Genomic DNA, 16636 nt, shown 5'->3' on the forward strand with positions numbered 1-16636 from the left:
ACCCTCAATTAAGACTCACGGGAGCGTTTCCTAAATAATCACAGCTACCAGTCGACAACAGAATAGCTTGTATCCCAGCTGGCCACCGAAGTCAGTAGATATTGATATTTAGTTGAATTTAGGTTGTGAAGTTAGGTGACCAAAATGCAATGCCAGTGCAGCATCTAATGCTAACACTAATTCGATGTAGAATACAAATGTCAGATAACATTAATATTTTGTTGGTTTTAAGTTGTGTTGTGAAGTAACCAAAACCCAACGTCTTCCAAACATCTCATACCAACATCATTTTAATGTAGAGTAACGACATTTAGCCATAAGGTATAAAGAACAAAACCAAACGTCTACAAAATGTCGCAATGTTAACCCCCAGACAACATAAAATGAAAAAGTCATTAGACATTTAAACTAGGGATGTCCCAATCCGATATTCGGATCGGTATTGGCCGCCGATATTAGCAAAAAACGGGCATCGGCATCGGATCGGATTGCATGGAAAAATGCCGATCCATGAACTCCAGTTTTTCACGGACTCTTTGCCAGGTTTTCTGGCCAGCCCAGCGCTCCGCGATTCAAGCAGTCCATTCCAGTGATCCACTCCAGCTCTTACTATCAATCCACCAGGCCAGCATGCAGACGGCAGACACACAGAGGGTAGGAAGAGTCGCGGTCAATTTAGTTAACTGGCTATTTGTTTTCTGCTCTGGTTTTTTGAGAGTGATATTTTTATTTGGTTTACACTCTTACTGTTCAAGTAAAGAGCACTGATGGCATTGTTTTGGGCACAATTAGTGAAATTGGAGCCATGGATGGACTACAAAAACACTTCTAAAATAACTGAAAAGGAAAGGCTGCATTGTTTGTTAAATGCCAACAATGTCTTGTGGTGTTAATCTTTTTTTTTATTTATTAGGGGAGCAAAGCACAAGTGTGTGGAGTCTTGCTGGTATTTTAATTTCATTGTTAGACATTTTAAAGATTTCTTGTGTTGATTCATTTTCTATTTATTAAGGCGCCAAAGCAGCCAAAGCAAACCAGCTATATTTTTTATTTAATGTTAATGTTCAAGTTTAAAGTTTGTTTATTTAACCCTGTTAACAATAAACAGGTCAGTTTCTCATACCAACTGTTGTGGATCATTCTAACTAACCTGATTAAGTAGTTGTTCTTTGCTTGATCAAACCTTTTCTAACATGACTGACAACAAAATAAGTGAATATGTATATACGTGCTTGGATCGGATCAGTATCGGCCAGAACTCAAGGCTGTAATATCGGTATTGGATTGGAAGTGAAAAAGCTGGATTGGGACATCCCTAATTTAAACTATCCTCAACCCGATTTTATTCCAACCAAAATTTATCATCTGTCAGACATAAGAGTCAATCGTCTTTCGGACGTCATATTGGCATCAGGTGGCAAATGTATGATTAACGTGAAATGGTCCCAGTTGCATAAAAACTACTTGGTTAGGTTTAGAAAATATATCCAAAAAAGAGCCTTATATCTCAGCTTATCAATAAATATAAGCTGTTTGCATTTAGTCACTGCTATCATACTTCCTCCTTGACTAATGTTGCGTTCACATGAATCAGGTAGACAGCAGATGGAGACCAGCTCCTGGTTAGCATGCAAAACAAACATTCCTACGAAATGGCAGGACAGCAAGACAAGACATATATTAGATTAAATGATTTAATGCACATTATTTTATGTAATTTCTTTAGTAATGTCCAGATTGTCTGTGTTTTCACCTATGAAGCATTGGGTTGTATATTCCATCCGTGAAATATTTCTGCAGGCCTTACTTCATTTTACCGTCCTGCTCTTGTCCAGTCAATCTAAATCTGGTTTGCCATCTACCGTCTCCCTACATAATAAATAATAATGAACTATTATACTTGCATTTGAAAAAAAAAAGAAAATATATCATGGTTGGGCTTCAAATAAGAACATTTGTTACTAAGGTAATCTATTACATATTATGTTATATTAATAAATAACTAAACCTTAACTAAACCTTCCACATGAGACATGAACACTGATCTCCTGGATGAAAGTCCTGTGTTTGTTTGACTCATCCACCTTTTCTCCTATACTACATCGCCTGACTTCCTCCCTTGGTCCCAACATAAGCAGTACTTCCACTAGAGGTCGTCGCCTAAAAATAAACATAAATATTTGTCATAACTGCTGTTTGTACAATTGGTCTATGTGGTCGCACTTTGGAGGAGGAGAGTCTCGGAAATACAGGCCAAGGATGGAGTCTGCAGATTCTGACACACACTTAACAGTTGGTCATAAGTGATGATGTAGAGAGATTTTTTTTTTTGGATGAGTCTATACGTCGTTTATTTGGAAAATCCTCCTCATTCTGCCCTTAAATGCTACCTACGTGTTTATGCATCAGTACGTAATATATATTAATATAACAGTCTGAAAGGGGCCACTCTGGAAAATGAGTATGTCTACTTCTGATATTTAAGTACATTTGCTGGTAATACTTAAATGAAGGGACTTTAACTCATAAATGAGTATTTTTACTGCTTTTACTTAACTAAAGGGTCTAAATACTTCCTCCAGCACTGTATTTATCTCCCTCTCTCCAGTGTAATGACTAGATGTGACGTCATGTGTTTCAGCTCAGTTCCTGACTGCCTTGTTTGTCTTCTGTCTCCCACAGTCAACCTTTGGACTATGTTTCAAGCTGCTCAGAAACTCGGAGGATATGAGTTGGTAAGTATTCACATATGTGGCGATTTATTCCTTCTCGTTCGTCAAAGTCCCTCCTGTCTTTCCTCCCATTCTGTTTCCCTTCGCCTGTTCTCCTTCCCCCTATTATCTCCTCCTCTCTCCCCACCTTCCTCCCTCTCTTCTCTTTTTCTGCCCTCCTTTTGCCCCTTGAGGTCAGTCACCATTTTCCCAAGAAGAAAGAAAGTCTTGCTCAGAGCCACATTTAGCAAAAATGATGCCGTTGTTTCAAAACCCCCTTTCGAGTGGAAAACACATGTTCCTCTGCTCTGTGCTGGTCAGGAGGAAATTGGTCGAATCGCTCATTTTTTCCCATGTTGGAGATGAAGTAAAATGCACATATATACCCACGTGCACTGCACGCACGCACACACACAACCAAAGTGAGTCAGAAGTGAGTACGTATGAGGCAGAGGCATTTAACTTGGCAGCCCCACCTGCCGTTTATTCATTCACTATTCATGTGCGACGTGTTTCCAAAGTGAAGTCAATGTTTGATTGTTAAGTCGTCAAAGTGTGTTGCTCATGCCTGTTTCTTCATTAGCTAGCTGGTTTAATGTCCTCCTAACAGACAGCCAGACCAGACCATAAACAGGATACAGCTCATATAATTGGGGCTCATATCCTTTTTAAAACCCTCATATCTGCAGCTGATTATCTCACGTTTCATGTCGAGGCTTTGTTAGCTCTATGGCAGCTTGGAGTTTTGTGTTTTGTGTTGTAGCCCGTCATCTGTTATGGGATAAGGGGTTATAGCAGGAACAACTGACTGCATGATGTTAACAGAGCTTATTATGTTAGAGAATTGAGTGTTGAGGATTCAATAACTGGAACATCATGACTCAGTTACTCCCCAAGACCTCAAAAATGATGTCAACCACTTATGTTTTTCTCTTTGTTTTTTTTTTTTATTCTCTCATATTTTTTCAATTTCCCTCACTCTACATTAATCTCATTGTCGTCCTTTGTCTTCCCCTCTGTCTTCTCCTCTTTGTCTTATCACTTTGTCTCTTCATCCATCCCTGCAGATCACAGTGCGCAGACAGTGGAAGCATGTATATGATGAATTGGGCGGGAACCCCAGCAGCACAAGTGCCGCCACGTGTACACGGAGACACTACGAGAGGTGAGTTATCATGTTGGGCTGTTACATATGACACATTATGCATGCACACATGGAACGGTTTGCATCGCCTGAAGTGCGTAAACTCCCTTGCAGCTGCATCAAATATGATTTCACAATGCTTTATTCATAACATCGGGAAACTACAAGACAAAAAATGATCTTATTCAGGGGGAAGTCAATGCACTTACACATATAGGAAGTATAGTCTGAACTGCTAGGGTGTGTAGTTATAATAGGATTAACAACTGCATTCCTTATGGACTTAAATCAATTCATGATGAGATGAGATTTTTTTAGGATTAATTGATTAGTTGTGTGCCACTATGGAACCAATTATGCAGCGAAACTCCACCCAAGCTGCTCTACAAGCAGGCTAAGGAGGATTTAAAAGCTGAAAATGACTGCAAAGTTTTGAATTATTAAGCGACCTACATGGATGCACATATATACAGTAACTACCCTCTCCACTGTATATGCATCGCGAGTGCATGGAGCTGCAAGATATAAATGAAAAACACCAGTTTAATGTATTCATCTAATCATTCAGTCAGATACTGCAGCATTTTGAACCGCCACATTATAATCACTCAGATGGTATTACCAAACCAAAGCAAGCATATGAATATGATCCTGGGGGAGCTGTGAGGGTATTATGCAGGGCTGCTTGCACACACTCTCGCACACCCACACAAACATGCACACACGCCCACTTTCCCAAGGTTAAACAAATGCCAAATACGATCTTCCCAACAAGAGATAACCAGTCGCTCATGAGGCAGGTCATTCCTGCGGGCCGGCGACCCTCTCCACATCCCTCCAGCTGCTGCAGGTTCATGCATCAGCACAGCTCAGGCACACACACACATATACACACACACACACCTGTCAGTAATACAGCAATATGCCAGCAGTACCATATGAGGGAGCCGGGCAGCTTCATATTGTGTCAAGATTGCATGCTGTAAGCGAATTTGCAAGCACAGGCAGGCAGCGGCGACCGAGAGGTTTTCCAGGAAATTTGTGAAACCATAGGTGTGAGAGTGTATTGTTCAGTGTGTTGTATTTGTACACAAGTTGACAACATGAATGTTTAGCTGAGGGTGCTTTCTGTGTTTACACTGCATTCTTACTTCTGCCTCACACAGGGAAATGTTTTAAAGGAGGAGGAGGAGGAGGAGGAGGAGGAGGAGTTCCTTATTTATACTAATAATAGATAGGACTTGGAGCACCTGGTGTCAGAGACGATGCTGGCCAAATATTGTTTTATTGCAAGAGTCAGAATTTGTCTTTGATGCTTGCTTTGTGAAATCAGTGTGATGTGCCTCTGCCAGGAAATGACTTTGAAGCCAGATGTGAAAAGCTACGTCAGTTTATAAGGTGTAAATAGGGTCGTAGGAAGACAGGCGGGGTAGGGGAAGCGCTGAGGTGTGACTGCTGCTGCGCTGGCCTTTCCCTCTCCAGCCACCGAGAAGCAGCTGAGAGAAAATAATGCTGAATCAATACAAAGCAATAATATCCACGCACTGCAGTGAATATCAGGCTGACAGAGGGAGAAGGTGTAAGAGGGAGGGGCGGAGGTGATGGGGCATGTGTGTGTGTGAGAGCGAGAGAGGAAGGAGAGAGAGATCAGCTGAAGCTGAGCGAGTTTCCATTCAGGGGAATAATTTTAGCTGAGCCTCGGTGTTTGGGCTGCTTGGAGGGCAATTAGCTTCATTGTATTAACTCAGCAAACACGGCCATTCTCTCCGCATGATGAATGAGGCTGTTTGTGGGCTCGCTGAAGTGTGTGTTTGTTCCCCAGAGGCGTCTTTGTTTCCACCTTTAATCATTAGTCAATGTGCTACAGAAATATAATTCACAGGGAAGAATGTACGGCGTACAAACTGGAACAACACTTAAGTTTTCCTCTCCTCTCAGAAGGATCACTTCTGATTTGTCTCAGCGGGCCAAAGTACAGTAGAGCAGGAAATATAAAGTCTCAAGCCGGTGGGAAGAAAGGAAACAATATTTCAGGACATAATTGCTTTAAATTAAGTGGATATTTTTGGCTGTCTTGGTGCTATGTGGGTTAAAGACTGTGGATATCCACAAGCATTCAGCTCTTGTTTTAAATTATACACATTATCCCTTTACGGCCCTAATGGTAAAATCATATGAAATGGTTTCCTAGGAGATGTTATTGTGAAAGATGGAGCCAGGGGCATAATCACTATATTTATGCTGTCCAGGAGCAGGTGGTAATCACTGGTAGTAATGGAGTTACATTGCTGGAATTGAACAGGAGATAACCTGGGCTAATTGTAATTTTCAAAGTTACTGTTTTTTAGTCGCTGAGCACCGTTCATTAGCGCGCAGGGGAAAATCAATGCAGAAATGTCCAAGCCAAGGTCTGCTGCTGCAGCTACGGGGAAGCTTTAATGATATTTATTTAAACCGTTTCCCGAGATTAGCTGTCAGGGCCCAGCGCTCTGAATTAAAAATGAGGTCATGAAAAAGATGGCATCAATAACCTTGAAATAGACTGCCTTTTGCTTCTGTGCTGTGCCATTTTCTCCGTGCCCCCCCTCCTCTCTCTCTCTCTCTCTCTCTCTCTCTCTCTCTCCCACTCCCTGCCTTGCACTTCATGCTGTTTCTTTCATTATACAGGTCAGCGCCTTTTAACAGCTCCTACATATTTAATCTTCCTGGTTTCCTACGTGATCTCTTGTTACAGAAACATCACATTTCACTATCTCTGTTCATTTCTGCCTGTTACAGATTTTTAATACCTCGCCATGCCTTGGCACTCTAATGTAATTGCACAACGGGGTTGGTATTGGGGTGGGAGGGGGGGTTTTTGGAGGGGAGGGGAGGAGGAGGGGGGGGGGGTATCCATGGCAACAGAGAAGCAATTTAGAATCATTTGCTATTTAAAAACTCTGAGGTTTTTGGGCAATAGCGGAGAGAGCGCAGATGAGGGGTTTTGGATTAGATCATTTCATCTTTAAAGTATTAGATGTTTGCCAGATGTACTGTACATGCAGTCTGAGGCCTGCCTGTGAAATATTCTCAAATGCAGATATGTGCTTCTTTCAAGACGGATGCACGCCTGTTCCAATTTTAGTCGACTAGATGTTTTATTGATTCCGCCTTTATTCATTCCTCCTGGTATCGATGTTCCTCTGCATTCACTAAAGCTGCTCTCCTGCTATAAAAATACATGTGTTGCTCATAATTATTAGGCAACCTTGAGCCAGTCTCCACTCAGAGAATTATAATAGAATAGAGTTCAGATTTGGGGGAAGAGAGAGGCGACAGGAGTGTTGTTTTAATTTCATTCTGCTAGATGCTCAGTATCTTGCACTCGTCAGCATCTCCCTGCATTGTCCTTGCTGTATTGCAGATACATCAAATGTGGCGCATTACACTTTAGCTTGGCTCGTCTAATACTGAAACACAGATTTCAATTACTCTGGTCTCTTGTTCTAAAGCAGAGGGATTACAATAAGAGGTGGTGGGAGGGAGGGAGGGAAGGAGGGAGGGAGTATCACCTCCACGTCCTGCCTGCTTTTTATTCCCCAACCTGAGAGAAGCAGGGAGAGAAACTGGTTTTAATGAGCAAGCAAAAATGATTCAATATTAAGAAATACGGCAGGAGAGGAAGGGCAGAGGAGCTGCAATATGAGAACACGGTTGCATATTGTCTGTCAGCATTCCTTAACACCATAAACAATGTCTCAACATGTTGTCTGCATCAAAAGCCACATTCTTTGTACATGCATGACTGTGAAGCTGAAATCCAGATTCAGTGGGACTGCAGCCAGAGAGCTGCATGTTCTTTACACTAAAATAGCAGGAAGCTATTTTAACCTCTGAGAGCTCTCCACAAGACAAAATGCTTCGTTGAGCATTCAGTGATAAAACCCCTTTTTTTTTCTTTTGCTGCGATCTAACAAATCACAATATCGGATGATTTCTTTATGCGTGGAATTTAATCAAAAGGTCCAAGGTTTCTTTCCCTAGTGGCGATGAGGAATCACAAATTACGCCACTGACGTGTGACAGGCAATCGACTGTATGAGAATCTATTCAAGTCTACTGAGATTAATAACTAGTTCAGTGTAGCAAATTAAATTAATGACGTTCTCGCAGAGATTTCGGTCCACTGTCGGGCAGCAAGAGGGAACATATGCTGTGTATTTTTGGAAATTAATACTTGAGTGTGTCTTTATGCAGAGACGAGCACACATTTATTTTAAACAGTTAGCACTCTTGGCTCACACCTGCTATGGCGAACATTTACCGCGAGCTGCAGCGGCAGCAGCTAATGAGAGCAAACCCCGGGGGAACAGTAGAGGTCATTTTAAATCTGGTATTTTCAGACTTGACAAAGGACTTAAGTTTTTCATACATTCCTGCGCTGCCCTCCTGTTTTAACTGCATGAATGAGGGTCACCTCAAGTGGTTTGGCTTCGAGACAAAAGAGGGGCTTTGAGGCATGAATCCAAAGCAGAGGGACCGGCTACAATGTGTGTTTATCCCTCTGCTGGCATCCTGTCTCCCTCTTTCTCTACAGCAATTATTGTTTTGCGACGATGCTTAATCATTGCATTTAGATTCGATAAAGATTTGATTTTATCTCCTTTATTTTATTCTCTTTTCCTCACATGCTTGTAAAAGTAAGTCATTTTCTTTCCTCCAAATCTCTCTACAACCCCGGGGGTTTGTCCACCAGCTCTTTAAATAGTTTCTTTTCTCTTTTTTTCAAGGCACGAAGCAGCTCTTGTGATCTTAACACAACACCAGTTAAAATTAATTTCAGCATGGATGGGAGGGAAATTGTTGAAATGGAACAGCCCACAGGCTTTTTCCACTTATTTGGTGACTTAGGCATTTCTTGGATTCTAGCACGCTGCTTGTTCCTGTAACACAAAACTCAGATGAGAGCAGCACATTGCTGGTAAAGTCACCTTGTTTTTGCCAAGTTGTGTTTTTTTGATGGGGGAGGTGCTTTGTGTGCAATCCATTATTTCAAAGGCGCAGACATGCTTACTTGACAGTGGTGGTTTGATGTTTTTCTTCACACTGCTATTGATCCCACACAGATATAATGCATCATATAGAAGAACATGTGAGGCAGTATTTTTAAACTTAATTACATCTTCTGTGCCTCTTCAATGTTTAATCTGCACATTGCATATTTTAGTTGCTTGTTATCAACGTGGAAAATGGCTGCTTAAACAAAAGGCGTGTGATAAATTGGCATGAGAGGAAGTTAAGTATTTATTGACCTCATAAAAAATGTTGCCTCTCCTGCCTTAATGAAATTCCTTCCTGGAATCTGTCAGTGCAGCACACGCCCCCCAGTGGCTCAAATTATGAACTGCACCTTGGCTTTCTTTCAACTAATGCAGTGGCTGCCAAGCTCAACCCTTCCCCTTCCTCCAAGGAAATTGCTACTTATATAAGTGGTATTGTATTATGAGTGCTATATTACATGATCATGACTAAGTTATATATACACTGCTTGAAATTACTCCAGTTCACACTGAGGGCTCTATTATGATTTTACCATTCTTTTTTTTACCAGGAGTTAAAAATGGAAATGAAGGAGAGAGTGCCCCGCAGCCTGAATGCTCTCTGCTTATTCAGCCATTTCTGTGAATTTACATAAAACTGTAAACGCTCTCTGAATTAAAAGTCCCACTTGTAGGACGGATTGTTTTTATAGGCTGCAGTTTCTGATAAATCATGTTATATTTATTAAGCGTAGCAAAGCAAATAATTCTGACAGTGTGTGGAACTTCCTGAGACTGATTTTTTGGTTTTCTTAGTTTCTCCTCGGTTATCTCAGCCTTTCCATTTGGAACTATTTAAGGCTCCAGTAATTTCCCGGGCTCAGCTCTTACATTATCCGGGCCTGTGACACCCCACCCCCACCCCATATTGACATTCCATAAAGTTGACCCGGGCCAAGGCGGCCGTCTCTTTCCCACAGATCATCGTGATAGTCGGCAGTGCGCCCTGGTGTACTGTATATACAGTGTAGACACTTTTCTTTGGACATTTGCACGTGACAAACACACACATACACGCCTGAGGAAAGCCACACTTTTATAATATACCTGCTCTTTCTGTGCAGTGAGGCCTAATAATAGAAAGCCTGAGAACCACTTCTCTATTTGTAATAAATTACCGCTGCTGCTATTTTAAAGTTAAAAAGATGGCCTGTTTTTATCTCCGTTTCTTCATTCCTTCATTCAGAATCATTTTTGCTCTTCATTAACATGTCATTATCTCCTCTTTCACTCCCTGTGTTGCTTTTTCCTCTCGCTCTCGTTCCCTCCCCTCTTCTCTTTCACAACCTCTTTGCTCTCCGTCTTTCCAATAAGTCACATTTAATAGTACATTTCCTTTCTTGGCCTGGGGCCTGGTGCCAGACCAGCTGTATGAAATGTAGTTTCACCGCTTTCCCTGCCAGCACTTTTGTTCAGAGGGAAAATAACAAAAAATCCCACAGAGCCTCTTGAACTCTCTGAGGCTTTTTTTTTCTTCCTTTTGAAGAGGAGGCGAAACAGCTCTTGATTCATTGTTTGTTTTACCGCCATGTCCCTTAAAAGGAATACTGCAACCGTCTCTTGTCGTTACACGAGAAGACCTTATTTTTTCTCATGACTGAGAAAGTCATGTTTCTGTCTGGCTTTTATGGATTGTTATTGTAAAAACCTGACAGAGGAGCTGGAGAGATTTTCAGAGGAGCTTATTGAAGTTTGGAGTGTTGTAGTTTCTCAGTTGTCTTGGTTTCCTCTTCCACAACGTTTCTTATTTCTGGTCTAGTGCCAATTTCCATTTTCTTTTCAGAGCAATAAAAGTCTAAAAGTTTCCCTCGCTGGTTTCTTCATGTCATTATTTTACACATGGGTATTGTTATGTTATCCAGATCTTAATGTTCCCATTAGTTATGACATCAGATACGGAAAATTGACTTGGGAAGTATTCAGAGGAGAAATAACAGAAGTCAAAAATAGTTTAATGTTTTTTCTCTACAGGATGGTCCTTGTCACTTAGTATGGACTTAATTAAGTCGGAGCATACGCAGCTATCCTGCGTTTAATCACGTTAAATACACGGTGTGTTAAAAGCTGCAGCGTACTGTTACCAGCTGAAATACTTTATTACTGTAACCACTTTACAGGCTTCTGTGATTAATCACATTTGTATATTAAATTAGATATTATATGCTCTGAGGTTTTGATTTCAATTCCTCCAGACATTCTCCTCCTTTGTATTCCCGATCACATGAACGTTACACACCCACAAACACACTCATATTCCTTCCTCTCAAGGTTTAACGAATATGAAATGTGATCTGTCTCAGCAGGAGATGACTGGTTACTCACATACACACACACACACACACACACACACACACACACTCTGGCACCCATGTGAACCTGGATTTCCCCTAACCTAGATTAATTACAATAGGATTGTTAATGCTTGCCACGTATTAAAACAAGGCGGTTTTATAGCAAGGCACTTGATACTCTGCATGCCTGTGGCAAAGCTTTAGCTCTTTCGGTTTTTGGTATTACCAAACAAAGCACTTATGTGGTTTATTGTACTTTTTAAGTCGGGACACAAAAAAAAGCAAGGTGGTTTTCTTAGAATATGCTTCACCTACCTCATATTAGTGCTCAGATGTATAGTTTGTGTATTTTTTCTAAATCTAAAATTGCTGTTTGGTTAAAAAATGATTTGTGTTTGTGTGTGAGGAACAAAAACATATATTAGTAATTGTACCCTTCAAGCGTGACATGGCATAACATGATCTTACCACAAACTCATCTGCATTCCTTTGCCGGCATTCTTCCCCAGGCTCCTCCTCCCCTATGAGAGGCACGTTAAAGGCGAGCATGACAAACCCCTCCCCTTGGCCAAACCCAGGAAGCAGGAGGGCGGCCAAGAGAAGGCGTCAGGAGCCAAAGCCAAAGGAGTGGGGGCCAAGAAACTCAAAGGCCCCAACAATCCCAAGCCGGGGAGTAAAAAGGACAGAGGGGAGACAGTGAAAGGCCAAGAACAATCACAGGTCAGTCACAGACTTCTCCCAACGTGCTGCCTCATCAGGATTCCTCCTCGCTCTGAATTCAATTTAATTTGAATCTCCCTGTGCTCCCTCATCAGTTCCTCACCCTCTGTTGTCTTTGAAATTGCAAAATAACCAAAAAATATAGGAGTGTCTTATTTATTAGACTTTGTGAAACAACTGTAACAACTATCATTTTTCTGCACGCAGGACTCCAAGGGGAAAAAGGAGAATCACGAGCTGTCTGCAGCCATAAAACAGGAGGTATCTCTGCGAGATGAACCAATTGTAATAGAGGAGGAAGAGTTACATCTTACCCTAAAGAAAGAGGAGTCCTTGGCGCTGGAGCAGCCATCTTCACTCTGCCCCAAAGAGCCAGTCTGCAGAGCCCCACATGCTGGTCTGTCCCTTCATGCTGGGCCCGGTCCCCAGCCTGAGTGGAGGCAAATCAGCGAAGCCCTCCAAGCAAAACTCTCCTGTGAACAGCAAACTGAAGGGCATTTTATTCCTAAACACCCCTACCTGCCTCACCGCTGGGATCCGAACAAACCTGCTGGACATGTTGCTCTGCCTGAGCCCTCCTCCAGGGTCAAAGACTCCATAGAAAGTCACGGTGGGAGAGTGGGGAAAGTGTTACCGATGTGTAAGCAGGCAGACAGACAGTGTATAGACTTGAGCTCAGATTCCTACCCAGAGAAGGAAGACTATGGGGTCATTAAGAAGGAGTCCACCCAGAGCCCCACGCAGACGGCTGCCTACTGCAAAGCCAGCCAGGGGGTCATGTCTCCGTTAGCCAAAAAGAAGCTCCTCTCCCAAGTGTGTGAGTCCAACCCTTACTCCTTCACTTCTCTGCAGCCTCCACCTCCCACGGTGGCTTCCTCTCTGCCCGTCATATCAGTGGTGGAAAGGGAGAAGGAGAAGAGGAAGGGTGAGGAGGAGGTGGTGGGACAGAGGCATGGGTGTGTGTCGGACAACATCCCGGAGGTAGCGCCAGTATTCAGGCCATCGGTCATCCAGCACGCCCAGAGCAGCAAGCCTCACCAACAAGCTGGCAGTGGCTCGTCGGAGAGGAGCGCTGCCGGGGAGCTCTCAGAGACTTACAGCTGCCGGACGAGCCATCACCTCCAGCCTCAAGTCAATCCGCCGTGGCAGCCCTATCTCCCCCGAGCGCATGGCCAGGATGGTGTGGAGAGCGCCGGGGAGACGCTGCTCCAGGGTCCAGCTGCTCAGTCCCGGAGCTACACAGGTGACTGCTACTCCTCCCCTCACCTCCACAGTCTGTACAGGCAAACTGAGAACTGCCTGAGCCAGGAGAGGATGGTCAGCTTCCCCAACGGAGATCGGCGAGAGCGCTACGCCAGGGACCACGAGGGCAGCCAGGGCTTTGTCTGTCCGGGCCTGGAGCAAGAGGGCTTGGCCTACAGATCTCACTACAGTGACAGGACTCAAACACACGGGGAGAGGAGAGAAGCAGACGATGAGCCCAGAGACTTTACAATCTCCAAACCCCTCTCTCAGAGGGTGTCCTCCTTCTCCAAGCCCTCCTTCTGCAGCCTCCCGTATCCCATCATGCACCAGGGTTTGGACTCCCACCCTAAAGCGTGCAGAGTTCCCCCTATGACCATCTCTCCCTCCAAACAGAGCCCAGCAGAGTCATCGCAGCCATTTCCCAGCCCGAAAGCTTCAAGTGATTCGTCCCTCACCAGCCCCACTCGGCCCAGCAAGCGGAGCCTCGTGGAACCCGACAGCGAGGAAGTCCCAGAGAGGAAGGTCCGCGTGGTGACGCCAATCCACCCCGCTGGCGCGATCCGACGCAGCGACCCAGAAGAGCTAAAACCAGCTGAGCCGGCCCATGCCGTTCACCTCAACAACCATCTCCCTGAGGGCCACCCAACAACTACCTACCCCCCACCCCACGCCGCACCCCTCTACACTGCCATGTACCCGCCCGGCAGCCTGGTGTCCCCGGGAGCTCAGGACGGGCTCCAGCAGCACCCAGGGCTCCAGTACCTGAAGAGCCAGTCAGCAGTGTCTCCCCTCGTGCCCCCGTTAGCCTTCCACTCCATGATGCTCCACAGGCAGCTGCTGGCCGCCAGCCCCAGCCCACACCACTTCTACAGGCACCCGGGCGGGGCCGCACTGTACGGGGACCTGCTGCACCACCTGTACCCTCTCTCCACCCTCCCACCACCTCAGCTGTCCTCGGTACACCCCAGCACCAGACTGTGAGAGAGGAGAGAGGATGATGTACTTCTCCCTCTCCATCTTCATCCTCAGAAACTTTCTCAGCTTCTCTTTCTGTCTCTTTTGCTCGGGGATTGTGGCTCAGTCGAAAACAAACACTGATAATGAAACTTTGGCTGATTACAGACTGATAAACTCATCAGTCAGGCTGACTGAAAATTCCATTTTCTTTTTTTAAATTTGTGTATGCATATGTTTATATACTTTGCACTGTTCTTTATTTTTATCACCACTTACTGTATCTTTTTTGTTATTGTTGTTGTATCCTTATTTGCACAATGCTCACGTGTATGTGCTCACAAATCAGTTTGCCGCTCTCAGTCACCATGAGTCAGGTTGTTGCTCTGGACGTGTGAAAAGTGGAGGGCAACAGAGAAAAGCCATTTGTTTACTGCGTCTGAGGGCTAAACTTTTTTGCTTAAAAACACTACAAGTAACACGACAGCGCAAATGAAACTCTTTATATAACTAGCGGTGCATTCACCACCATGTTCAACAGCTGTTTAGTGCATTATCACACTTTAGGCAGCCAGTGGTGTTGCATCTGTTTACATGTCTCCACGCTGAAAGCTGTCGCCAGTTTGTGCCACAGTAAATCCACCCGGACTCCTCGGCATAGACTCACTGCGGTGCTGCATGACATGAGATAGTTTTATCCTAACATTCAGAGGTGCTGTGTGTAACGGACGTACTGTAGACTCACGTTTTACTCGGTTCAGGTTCTTATTCGTTATATATTTCAGATCATACAACACGAGCAGTTCAATCTGTTGACAAATCACGAATGTTTTTTTCGTTAAAGATAATGAAAAGCCGTTTTAATTTTTTTAACTTTCCGGATTGAAAGTAATTTGATCCCGACACCCCTTGTGATGAGTAGACTGTAGCAGCTTGTTTTTGTCTGTAGGGCCGGCGTAATGAAGCAGCCGTCTGCTGTGGAATGCTCACCACAAGAAATCAGCATTTCATCTTTTTGTTCTCAACTTGAAAAGCTTTTTTTTTTTGTCGTTGTTGGTGAACAGACTCTTTTTATTCAACACGCTGAAAAGACTCACTGTATGATTTGATAGGAATGTTGTCACTTAGGATATTATTGCTTTGCAAATATCTGTGCCTTTCGCAGTCTTGGATTAGAGTTAGCACTACAGTTGTTAAGGTTTATCTCCTGTAGCAGGGTAGAGAAATATCAATATTACTGTCACTCTTGTCTGAAATGCAGCACTCATACAAAAACTACATGGCACACTTGGCTTTCAGACACCAGACTTGATAGGTAAGGCACAAAATGTAATGTTTTTAAGATTTAAACAGCGACGCTTCAACCTGATGGTTAGTACTTGTGCTTAGATGACTATTTACTTCGCTTAACTGTGTCAGGCAGTAAAAGAACCTGAAAAGATTCACTGATAGTTAATATTGACACAGGTCTGGTGTCTGTCATCCGCAGGGCATGTGTGCTCGATGTGTTTTCTAGCAGTGATGAAAAGGTACCAGACTCCATAAAGTATGCCTACCATGCTCCGTAGCCTGAGGTGCAAAGACAACACCTGCTCTGGCTTTTACAACCACTATAATTGCAATCCAGGATAGTCGAAATACACAGTCGAACATGTCTGGTGTTTCAAAAGAAGAAGAAGAAAAAAAAAAAGAAGAAGAAGCTGTAAACGTCTATGTGTAAAGTTTTACTGAATACTTAGATAAAGACATTCATTTCTGATTAAGTACTGTACATTGCTGTGTGTAGGTAAAACTGGCATTAGTGCTGGCTCCTGTACAGAACATTCATACGGGATCAATTCACGACAACCCCTCTATCTCTCTTGTCTTATTCCCTGTGTAAATAGCACTGTAGATAGTACCGCGTGGTTGTTATCATATAAACTGTTATAATCTGTAAATAGTATAAAAGCAGTATAAAAGTCGGTTACACAATCTAGCTGTGTCCTTGTTTGCTCTGTTTCAAGGTCACCGTGATCATGTTAGATCTAAACGAACACTACAATTTAAGAATTAGGATACTCTTTTTATTTGTTGTCGTTTCACTTTTCTTTTTTCCTCCTCCTCCACGTTGTTTCCATTAATGTGCATCCTGAAAGTGTTTTTGATACAGTAGCCATCTGTTTACCAATCACCCAGCTGGCAAGCAAGACAAAAAAATAAAGACATTTTGTATGATATGACCTCCTGTATATTTAATTAAAATATTTTACTATCTATGCGTTTTCTCAGTCGTGTTTTTTAACTGAGCTGCAGATAAATAGCGAGGGCTGAATAAACTGATATTTAACGCCGGTGTACTAACATCAATGTAATGTTCCTTTTTTTTTTCCCTGAGTAAATGCAGTGTGAATGGGGTTTTATTATTGTAATACCATTATCTGGCTATGAGATTCCATCCGCCTTAATCTTCACAACAGGCTACCTCTGGGCTCGCAGCCAGAGAAGCCTCTC

General features: G+C 43.2%; 1 protein-coding gene across 1 annotated transcript in view; it reads left to right on the forward strand.

Moving 5' to 3' along the window:
• Window positions 1–16486, forward strand: part of arid5b (AT-rich interaction domain 5B) — a 104426-nt gene extending 87940 nt beyond the window's left edge. The window contains exons 7-10 of the mRNA XM_049599948.1: window positions 2683–2735; window positions 3779–3876; window positions 11734–11944; window positions 12152–16486. Of these exons, the coding sequence (XP_049455905.1) occupies window positions 2683–2735; window positions 3779–3876; window positions 11734–11944; window positions 12152–14170 (2381 nt within the window). The 3' untranslated portion in view covers window positions 14171–16486. The remainder of the gene's footprint in view (window positions 1–2682; window positions 2736–3778; window positions 3877–11733; window positions 11945–12151) is intronic.
• The last annotated feature ends 150 nt before the right edge of the window (window positions 16487–16636 follow it).

The sequence above is a fragment of the Epinephelus fuscoguttatus genome, linkage group LG16, assembly GCF_011397635.1.
Source record: "Epinephelus fuscoguttatus linkage group LG16, E.fuscoguttatus.final_Chr_v1".
NCBI lineage: Eukaryota > Metazoa > Chordata > Actinopteri > Perciformes > Serranidae > Epinephelus > Epinephelus fuscoguttatus.